The sequence below is a fragment of the Eleginops maclovinus genome, chromosome 11, assembly GCF_036324505.1.
Source record: "Eleginops maclovinus isolate JMC-PN-2008 ecotype Puerto Natales chromosome 11, JC_Emac_rtc_rv5, whole genome shotgun sequence".
NCBI classification, from domain to species: domain Eukaryota; kingdom Metazoa; phylum Chordata; class Actinopteri; order Perciformes; family Eleginopidae; genus Eleginops; species Eleginops maclovinus.
Genome location: NC_086359.1, coordinates 25,109,022 through 25,120,112, shown reverse-complemented (window position 1 = coordinate 25,120,112; position 11,091 = coordinate 25,109,022). Strand labels below are relative to the sequence as shown.

The 11,091-nt window shown below is 43.1% G+C and overlaps 1 protein-coding gene across 23 annotated transcripts in view; it reads left to right on the top strand.

Annotated features, from left to right (window-relative positions):
* dlg2 (discs, large homolog 2 (Drosophila)) overlaps window positions 1-11,091 on the top strand; it is a 186,728-nt gene that overhangs the window by 118,941 nt on the left and 56,696 nt on the right. For all 23 annotated transcript variants that reach the window (XR_010166744.1, XR_010166743.1, XM_063894821.1 and 20 more), the window contains 2 exons: window positions 4,036-4,089; window positions 10,366-10,416. Coding sequence is in view for 21 of the 23 variants with exons in the window: in XM_063894821.1 (XP_063750891.1) it covers window positions 4,036-4,089; window positions 10,366-10,416 (105 nt within the window). In the remaining 2 variants the exon portion in view is untranslated. The remainder of the gene's footprint in view (window positions 1-4,035; window positions 4,090-10,365; window positions 10,417-11,091) is intronic.

Genomic DNA, 11,091 nt, shown 5'->3' with positions numbered 1-11,091 from the left:
CTCACTCCAACCATACTTTAGCATGACGTCTCACATTGTGTTGTTGACTATTTTTACATGACATGCCAGTGAATTATTGATACATTTCCCTGTTTTCATGAGCCACTGTACATAGAGGTTCTGCTGAATTATTGAGCAACAAGAAGAAATACAAGCAGCTCACTCTGACAGACTGATGCTGCATGTTTGGCTGTGCAGATGACAGTTTTCACAGTAACGCTTTCACACCTTCCTACTACCAGTTAGGAGTTTAAGACTTCGTTGATAAAGCACAATCTTAGAGGTCAAGTTTAAAGTGAAAAGACAAAATGCACAACATTTTGTCATCTGTTATTCATGTGTTCAAATGGAAATCCTAATTTCTTACTGGAGTTTTAGTCAAATGTTATTAATGAGGAGCTAGCCATGTAGGACGGCGTCTGTTCTGAAAGCATCAGATAGCCGGAAGATTTTTTTGGAAAATAACTATAATCACTGATATAGTGTATAGCTGAATTAAAGCCCCTGAACATGTCACGCACTGTTGCTACTGGACCACTGGCTTCATGTGTTGTTGGAGGCTGATATCACGTGAATATTAGGAAGCATGAACAGAGAGAGGAATGAGTGCAGTAAAGCATGGCCTCTCAGTGTGCAGTTGAGTGGCCATTCCCTCTCCAGAGTCTCTGCCTGCTGCACATGGCTCATCGTAGCAGTGGTATCCATGTCATGTGATGCTGGGTAATGTAAGAAAAGAAAAGTGAGAGTTAAAACTGTCTGCAGCATCAAAGTAATAACATGTATTTAAGCATATTTTTCAGTTTATTTTTACCACGTACATTGTTAGCTGAAAGTATCTGCTCTCTCTGAGGAACTCTCTCTGTGATGTTTCAACATTATATATGAGAGGCTGCTATTGACCTGAGAACAAAAACAGTAACAGTTATCTTAAGTCTTGAGGTTGGTGATTGGTGGTCTATTAGTGAATCCAATTTGTGCTGAATGTCAGTGGAATGTCTTTTTTCTACATTTGAAATGCCATACATTTTTTGGTGTGCTCTACTGGAGCGAAATGATCAATATTGTAATCACTTCTCATTATATTCTTAACACTAAAGAATAACTCAAAACCATGAGCTCACTCTTCTTCTTTCACGTCACTAAAAAGTCATCACTCAGGTCAAATATCTGAGAGCCCGTTTTAGCTCTCAATTGCTACACTCCTGATGAATGTGTTTTGGCTCAGTGTGACGGCAGAATCCAACCAGGCACAAGCTCTTGTGTTATTAACTGCTAGTCCATTGCATTACTCATTCTAATCCAACATGATGATCTATTGTGGTGTGTGTGGAGGATTCTTGCTGGAAACACTGCTCATTGGTTTTCGTCTACATCACTGCCACTCACAGATGTGTGAGATCTGCCAAAAATAACACCAGTGAATTTTTTATTGGATTGTTATTGATGACAGCCAGTCAGTTCTTCATTTCCAGTAGTAAAATGCATCTGTATTTTCCAAAGGGCTTAATTCATTTGGTCAGGGGTGAATACAAAGGTGAATATAGTAAGTACATAGAATAAACCAGACCTACATTAAGTCATAAGTCAGCCTATCACGGCCCACAACTGCCATTTTTCTTTTCTTTTTTTATAGATTTAGCATAACAGAAATAACTTTGGCCGTTGCCGAATTAATTCAAATTATTGTTACAAAAATGTGTCTCTTGAAAATTAATACATAAAAACTATTATTGAATATAATTTACAGCTTCAAAGCAAAACAATGATTAGATCTTGTTCAGCAAGAAAGAGTTGATATGGTAAATGTGTGGTCCTGATAATTATACCACGTACTAACCGTAAGAGTGTATCATTTGAATTAATACCATTTCATTCATCATAAGGCTAGTCTCCAGGAATATGATAATCAGCAGGTCCTATAGCGGTTTCCTGGGAGTAGCTGTGTATAAGACACCGTGGCGCCGCACTGATGACCAAGCAGCGTTCACAGCAGTGTGTGATGGACTGTGACTCTGCAACAGCAGCAGCATTCATCTAATAATAATACTAATAATACATGTTATTTATATAGCCATTTTCCTTGGGCTCAAAGACGCTTTACAAGTAAATAAATTGAGAAAATAATGGCAAAATACATAAAAAGTCGTAGACTAAGTTTAAGGAAGCAGTCGGGCAGGGGGATAGAGGGTGAGCAGTGAAAAGCAAGAGAGAGCAGATGAGTTTTGAAGGCTTTTTTGAATGATGTGAGAGTGTTGGCAGTTTGAATGTGACTGTATGAAAAGAGAAAGTGTGTCATCCCGCTCATAATGTCAAATACGTTTCAAGTGAGGATTTGTGATAGGATAGTGCTCTTAAAATGTGAAGATTTTAAGTGATGTAATGTTATCATATCGTGCACAAAGTGGTTGAAATACTTTTTATATATTTTATTTGAATTATTTACAGCATAAGGAGTAGCCCTTGTTTGTTTGAGTCGTTTCATTTTGTGCGGGTAAACCAAAGGAAAAAATGTCAACGGAATCTCCAAATGCATCTTTGAGCATCAGCTCTTGCAGTGAGAGTGGGGTAAGATGAGCCAGTGAGAAGGGGATGAATCCCCCCCCCCCCCCCCTTTATCTAGGGAACTGTGCACATGTTGTCCTGTGACCATAAATTCAGGAATCTCCCATCATTTCTCTTTGGCTGTGATGGAGAGCAGCACATGGTAAAGGGGTAAATGTGTTTTATTCACAATAAACCATGTTCTGTTCATCAAAGTAGATCTTCAACATGTCAGGTATAATCACTGTCCTGTCAAAGCTAATGTTTCCAGCTCTGAAAATATGTATCCAACATGTTGGTTATTCAGCAAGGTATAAACCATGTGAATCATTTAGCTAAAGATTAGCAGGAACGATTAAGATAGACGGTGGGGCAAATTGAGCCAGTGGTTCAACTTACCCTCCACGAGGCACTTAAGTTAAGTTAAGTCTCAGTAGTATAAAAAGCTATTTCAGTGTAGTTTTACACTGTCACATGATCCAGTAGGTCAGCTCAGGGTACCTGGTCTTGTGTAGCTAAATACAGTATCTGGATAGAATGAATTCTATTATTTGAGGTCTAGATAGGTTCAATCATTTTAAGGCACGTCACCATCTTTCCTGCCGTATTCCTGAAGCAACATCTTTAGGAAGAGCTACAGCCTTCAATAAAACTACAGGGGATGAGTTCTTCGATAATAAAGTAATAGACAGATGAGAGAATAACAACGATTATGACCAGCCTATATAAACCAGTAACACATTTTTAACTTCTGCTCAGTTTTAAACTTGAAAAAGTCAATTAGTCAATTTACCCCCAGATGGCTCAATTTGCTCCTTGACTCAGATCAACTCTTAGTCATTTGACTTCTTTCTCAATGCTCCTCCTATCTGCTGTCGGGATGTTCGGTCTGTTGGGAGTCCTGCCTTTAACCATCTGCTCATTTTCAACAGGCCATCAGGGGAACGCGTTCTGAGAGCACTGTGTGACATTGGTTTCATTTCATACTGAACAATTTATGACTGCAATATTATTACCTGACTGTAGGTCACATTTCCAATATAGAATAGCAGCTGGAGAGCCATGCTGCAGAGCCATAAAGGCTGGGAGGAATGATGTCATCAGCCCGAAAAGCTGTTGGTCGAATAGGTTTTGAAAGTCTTACCATTGGTGTCATTAAGCAGGCATTCATGGCACATTTCAACACACTGTCCTGAGTGAATCATACATTCTGCTATCAAAATGCCAGGGTGTCTGTGCTATTTGTAAATCTGTTCAAAGGCAACACACTGCGTCCACTCCTTACTCTCCCCCCCCCAGCTGTAATCACTGAGTGTTGTGTTTGAGAGGAGGGTGTTTCTGCTGCCATTCAGCAAATGGAAGTCTGTTCAATTGTTGATGATACAGACATCCACAAGCTTGTCCCCTGGACATTTATGGAAAGTAAGACAGCGGTGGGCCCGATCACTAATCCTGAGTTTCCCCCTTCTTCTTCCCCTTCTGTCTCTCTCACAGGCCAGCCCCGCCCCGATCATCGTCAACACAGACACTTTGGAGTCTGCTCCTTACGTGAGTTTCAATTCCTCCGTCTTTTTTTAATGCACGTATTACTGTTATCAGCATATCTATGTAAACCTCCAGGAGATTTAGACACACTGGAGTAGTGGTACATTCAAATAACATCTGTGACTGCGTTTGAGACAGAGTGTAACTCCTTAAAGGAACAGATGAGGTGCTGAATTATTGACCGAAAACGAAAACTGAAAATGACCAGCACAAGACTTTCTCAAGACCTTCAGCAGAGTGCAGCACAGTGGCTTGACTGGGAATGGGGATTCAGGGTGTGATGTTTTCATGATAATAATGTGAAATATGTTAAAGGTGAAGAAAGGAGAACAGGCGTCTGCCTCAGATAGTCTTTCTTTATTGCCAGACAAAAGTTTTCAAGGTTTTATTTGTCATATGCACAGCATATACAACGTATATGTTGGCAATGAAAATCTTATATCCCAGGCTCCTCCAACAACTCAACATACATGGTGCAAATAAGATAAATAAAATAGTGCAAAAAGAGAGAAGAATATTTAAAATAACAACAATAAAGATTTGAGGATGTGAAATATATACATATGTGGAATACATTGAAAGTATTTAAACACTTTACACTGTTGAATGAGGAGGTATGGGCAGATGCATATATTATGTATAACAGATGTATATGGCAGATATGTATAATATATAGATATGTGTACTATAAACAGATATGTATGGCAGATGTGTATAATATATATGTATGTTTATATTAGGGCTGTCAATCGATTAAAAAGTATTAACGAATTAATCACACACATTTCTGTAATTAATTGCGATTAATCTATCAATAAATGAATTGCATTTTTCTATTTATTCATGTTAAATCAATCATCAAATTAATGTAGAATAAACACAGACAAAGTATATTTAAATTCAAAGACCATTTTAATGGCTTAAGGTGCACATATGCACAGTGCAAATACAAAAAATTATTCAGAACATTGAACATTTTTCACTCCATAGACATAATTTATTTAGTCCTTCTTTACATTCAGCCAGTTACTGAGGCAGACCAGTTTGTTTACGTTATCAGGGGACAAAGAAGCTCGCTTCTTTTGAATGAAGTGGCCTGAGAGTGAGAACAACCTCTCACAAGGCACTGTGGTTGCAGGGGTTTACAGGTACTTGCGTGCAATGAGTGCCAGCCTGGCATGTGCTCCCTCTCTCTTTGACCACCATTGTAGTGGACACCCCTCTATGTCCATTTTTGGCTCTGCTTTGTAGAGCCAAAAACTCCTCCTTGTCATCTGTATCTGAATCAGAAGAACACAGCAACATGGACATCCTCCTCCTCTTCTTTGGTGATGGGTCCTCTGTTGTCTCAGCAGGTGGTTGGTGTGCACGTGTCTCTCTCATCATCAGGTCACGTACTGAAGCCCACACCTCACTCCTTTCATCTTTTGGAAGGCACTTAAGGTCTTTAAACCTAGGGTCAAGGGCAGTAGTGATCTTCAGCCATTTGAGGTTGGTGCTATCCTTCCGTTGAGCTAGGTCTGTGGTAAAGGCCTTCTTGAACATCAGAAGATAAACTGGATCATTGTCTGAGGGCTCCATAACTCTGAACAAGTGGCATAAGGCTGGCAAGACCACTGAACATGAGACATACTGCTCTCCCCCCAGCAGTTCAGTCTCATATCTGCAATGGAAAGCACAAGGTGTTAAACATTTCAGTACATCTTTATTAACAACACAGAGAACCAGTGCACACACACACACACACACACACACACACACACACACACACACACACACACACACACACACACACACACACACACACACACACACACACACACACACACGTGAAAGAGAGAGGGAGAGAGAGAAAACAACATACACACACGAGATGGAGAGAGAGAGAGAGAGCACACACGTGACAGAGAGAGAGGGAGAGAGAGAAAACGGTACACATACATACAGGATATAGGGAGAAAGAAAGAGGGGGAGGAGAAACAAGAAATAAATAACTTACCTGCAAGGTTCAAGTAGTTCCTCCAGGTTTTGCAGTTTGGCAAGCTCCTGGTCAGTCAACATGGCAGCTTTGCTCTTTTGCTGCGCCAGGGTAATGGTCAGTGGAGATTTGTTTATCTGCATCCTCTTTACCATCTTCAGCGTAGAATTCCATGTTGTTGCAATGTCCTGAGCAAGTGATTGTTGCTCAAGTCCATGTGCAACTTGCTGTTCGTTTAATTCCTGAGCGTTAGATGGACTATGCTTAAAGTGCCCGACAATCTTGCGACAGTTGGCCAGAACACTTTCAAATCCACTGTCTTTAAGTGAGACTGTGACCGTTCTTTGCAGACAGTGGGCCATGCAAGGCAGGTGTTCAAATGGAAGAAGCCATGTTACAAGCGCTGTCAGTGCAGAGTGTGGTCAACTTTTCCTTGATTACCATTCGTTTGCAACATCCAGAAAATGGTTAGCACACGCCTCGGCATAATGTCGCTCCTCGGTTTTACTCACAGTAAGTGCAAACGACTGCAGAGTCCAGTCTTGATCAATGAAATGCGCTGTGACGCCCAAATAATTATCGTTGTTGACAGACGTCCAGTGGTCACCTGTGACAGCGATGTGCTTTGCTTGCTCAAGCATGTTCGTCCGCTTTGCCCTCTCATCCTCATACAACGTGTGTATTCTTGACACGATGGATCCTCTCGAGGGTAAATTATAAGAGGTATCTCCCGATGCAACACGAATGACTTCTCTCAGTCCATCATCCTCTACTGTGCTAACTGGGCGGCAGTTTTTAACTATCCAAGTAACCAAGGAATTGGTTAACTTTTCACTTACAGGTTTCGTTATTCGCCCACGAGTGCCACGCTCCTGTAGTGTAGACTGGCGCGGTCCCGTGGAGGTGATTTCAGCAGGGTGTTTTGCTTTGAGGTGATACGCTAAAGACGTGTTACTTCTGTGGTAATTAAACTCGGCTTTGCAAACTGTGCAAATTGCCTTGGTTTTGTCAAACGAGCCGTCCGGCAACTTTTTAAAATGAAATTTCCCCCTAAAAGTCCGTCCTTATCCACCTTTCCGCCATAGACTCTCCTTTAGTTAGGATAGATGTTTGCGCGGTTTGCCCGCGCATGTGACCAAAGGTTATGGGTCAGCCGCCAACGGAAGTAAACAAAACCACGTTAATTGTGTTAAAAAATTTGAATGCATTAAATGTTTAAAATTAATCGCCAAAATTAACGCATTAACTTTGACAGCACTAATATATATATGTGTACTGTAAACAGATGTGTATGGCAGATGTGTATAATATATATGTCTGTAACAGATGTGAGTAGACATTCACAGAGCTCAGGAGTTCAGCAGTCTTATAGCCTGTGGTATAAAACTGTCTCTGAGTCTGGTGGTCTTGGTCCGGATGCTGCGGTACTGTCTGCCAGACGGCAGCAGACAGAACAGATTGTTGCTGGGGTGATGGGGGTCCTTTAATATCCTACCGGCCTTCTTCCTACACCGCTGGGTGTAGAGGTCCTCCATGGATGGCAGCTCCGTCCTGGTGATGTGCTGAGCAGTTTTCACCACCCTCTGTAGAGTCTTACGGTTGAGGGCGGTGCAACTGCCATACCAGGCGGTGATGCAGCCAGTCAGGATACTCTCGATGGTGCACCTGTACAAGTTGCAGAGTATCCTGGAGTCCATGTTGAACTTCCGCAGCCTGCGGAGGAAGAAGAGCCGCTGTCGAGCCGTCTTGGACATGACCCTGGTGTGATGTGTCCATGTCAGGTCCTCACTGATGTTTACCCCGAGGAACCTGAAGCTGCTGACTCTCTCCACAGGAGTCCCGTCGATGGTGATGGGTGTGTGTGCATCTCTCTGCCTCTTCCTGTAGTCCACAATCAGCTCCTTAGTTTTGCCGACGTTGAGGTGGAGGTTGTTGTCCTGGCACCAAGATGTCAGGGCTCTGACCTCCTCTCTGTACGCCGTCTCGTCGCCGTCTGTGATCAGGCCGATGACGGTCGTGTCGTCAACAAACTTGATGATGGTGATGGAGCTGTGTGTGGCCACGCAGTCGTGCATGAAGAGGGAGTAGAGGAGAGGGCTGAGCACACAACCCTGAGGGGCTCCGGTGTTGAGGGTCAAGGTGGAGGATGTGATGTTCCCCATCCGCACTGCCTGGGATCTGCCCGTCAGGAAGCTCAGGATCCAGTCACAGAGGGCGCTGTTGAGCCCGAGGTCCCTGTGCTTAATGATGAGCTTGGAGGGCACAATGGTGTTGAATGCTGAACTGTAGTCAATGAACAGCATTCTCACATAAGTGTTCCTCCGGTCCAGGTGGGAGAGGGCAGTGTGGAGGGTGAGGGAGATGGCATCATCCGTGGACCTGTTTGCCCTGTAGGCAAACTGCAGGGGGTCCAGTGAGTCAGGGAGGGAGGAGGTGATAAAAGGTTTGACTAACTGCTCAAAGCACTTCATGATGATGGAGGTGAGTGCAACTGGGCGGTAGTCATTGAGGCAGATGGGTTTTGTCTTTTTGGGGACAGGGACAATGATGGACTCTTTAAAACATGTGGGGACTACAGACTGGAGCAGTGACCTACTGAAACTGTCTGTGAACACATCTGCCAGCTGAACTGCACACACCTTGAGAGCACAGCCAGGGATGCCATCAGGTCCAGGAGCCCTGTGTGTGTTGATCCTTTTCAGAGATCTACACACATCTGCACTGGTTAAAACCAGTGAGCAGGGATCCTGGGCCTTCTGTGCCTCCACAGCCGGGGGCCTCTCATAGCGTGCATAAAATGTGTTCAGTTCATCTGGGAGAGATGCAGACACTTCCTCAGCACAGCTCGTTGTCCTTTTGTAGTCTGTTATTTTTTTTTAGTCAAGACCACATATTTCTGGCGTTGGAGCCCTTGTAGTTCGACTCCACCTTGTCCCTGGTCCAGTGTATTTCCACCGCGTGTGGGGCAGCTGACGTGCTGATAGTATTTCGGCAGGACTTTCTTCATGTTGGCTCTGTTAAAATCCACAGCCACAATAAATGCGGCCTCTGGCCGAGAAGTCTCTGTCCTGTCGATAATCCCATACAGCTCCTCCAGTGCTGTGTTGTTGTCAGCGTTCGGCGGAACATACACTGCTGTTAGAACAACAGATGTGAACTCCCTTGGCAGATAAAAAGGCCGGCATCCGATCATGATGTGCTCTAGGCTGGGAGAACAGCCCGAGGAAATTATTTCCACATCTGAGCACCACTTGTTGTTAATCATGAAGCACACACCTCCTCCCTTGCTCTTCCCTGAGTTTATTGTCCGGTCCTGGCGATGAATGGAGAATCCGTGTGGAGCAATGGCGGTGTCCGGTATCGTGGGGTCGACCCAAGTCTCCATGAAAACCAAAACATTACAGGTCTTAATGTCCCGTTGAAATGCCACCCTGCTACGGAGTTCGTCCAGCTTATTATCCAGGGATTGGACATTTGCCAGAAGTAAACTCGGTAGAGGAGGCCTGTTTTCACGTTTCCTCAGCCTGACCAGGACCCCGACCCGGGAACCTCTCTTCCTCCTGCAGGTAGAGCTCCAGCAGGTAAACACAGAGACTCTCCATTGTTTGCAGGTCGTCGTGGATTATTGCTGTCCACCAGCGACCTGATGTGTAAAAGTTGTTCTCTATCATATTGGATGATAGGGCTCGCTTGGGCGGTTTGCATGTTGCAAAAAAAGTTAAAAACAACCAACAAAGTAAAACAATAAAAACACTAAGATGTGGAGTTGGTGAGGAGCTCGAGACACGGCAGCCATCCTCGGCGCCATCTTGCTTACAAAAATGACTGACTTTTATTCAGTCTGTGTTCATGGAATAGAGTCCAGATCTGACATTTAACATAGGGAAACTCTGCTCTGATTCACTCTTGGGGTGTACCTTTCTTCAACAATCCCATGGAATTCTGATAATAATATCTGATGCTGCTCAAATGCAATGTCCGACTGGGAATTTAATATTCAGCATCTCATACGCCGTGTGCTATTCCTGTATGAATGCATAATGACGGGGGTGCTTGCCACTTATTAATCACCTCATTGAGATTCAGGATGAGACTGTTTGGTCGATGAACAGCACATTAAATGGTTTCCCGTGAGGCCCAGGAGTACCAGCGGCCCTGGGAAACACTCTTTTCCACTAAAATATGCAAAGTTGGCCTTTATGTTTGTCCACATTTTTACATCAACCTGTATTTATGAAGCATCACTGGCCAGTATTTTCATATTGAAGTAATGTTTGAACATCTTGTCTTCTGTTCCTCAGGTCAATGGAACAGAAATTGAAGACGAGTTTGAGGAAATCACTCTAGAGCGGGTGAGTATCTTACAGTGGTCTCCTACAGGCTTTAAATTAAAATGCAAAGTTTTGATAGGGTATTTGAAAGATGTATGTTTTCACTCATTATGGGATTAGAAAGCATACATATTGTATAATAGCAGAGATACACAGACCTAAAATAGCTTTCTCGTAAACATCATTTCTAAGATCATGACGTCATTTTAACATGGCTTACAAGCCTGTGTCTGGTCCCCTCAAGTTGTCGCCTTGGTGAGCACAAGAACATTTTTGGATTCAGTGTTTGAAGCAGCAGGGCCCTGCAGGGACACTCAGAGGTTTTCATAATCACGAGCAGTTGCTTTTCCAAGTTGAAAACTTTTTTTGAGGGGGGATTTTATCTGTATAGCCAACAAACTGCAGCCCCTACTCTTAAAGACCAGGAGTGATCCTGCTGCCAAATAAATATAATATGTTATAGTGAGAGCCAGGTTAACAAAATGTGGTAATGATAATCTGAACACTTTGTAATCATACTGAGAGCAGACATAAGAAATGTTACTGATTTCCAACAGAAATAAAAGTCAACACTTAGAAAAGGAAGGTCTATAAAGTTTAAACCTTGAAAGCAATGAAGATGCTTGCAAGGTTTTCACACAGTGCCGTCATTATAAACTAGAAACAAAATGCATCAAAGTGTTCGTGTTGAGGGAG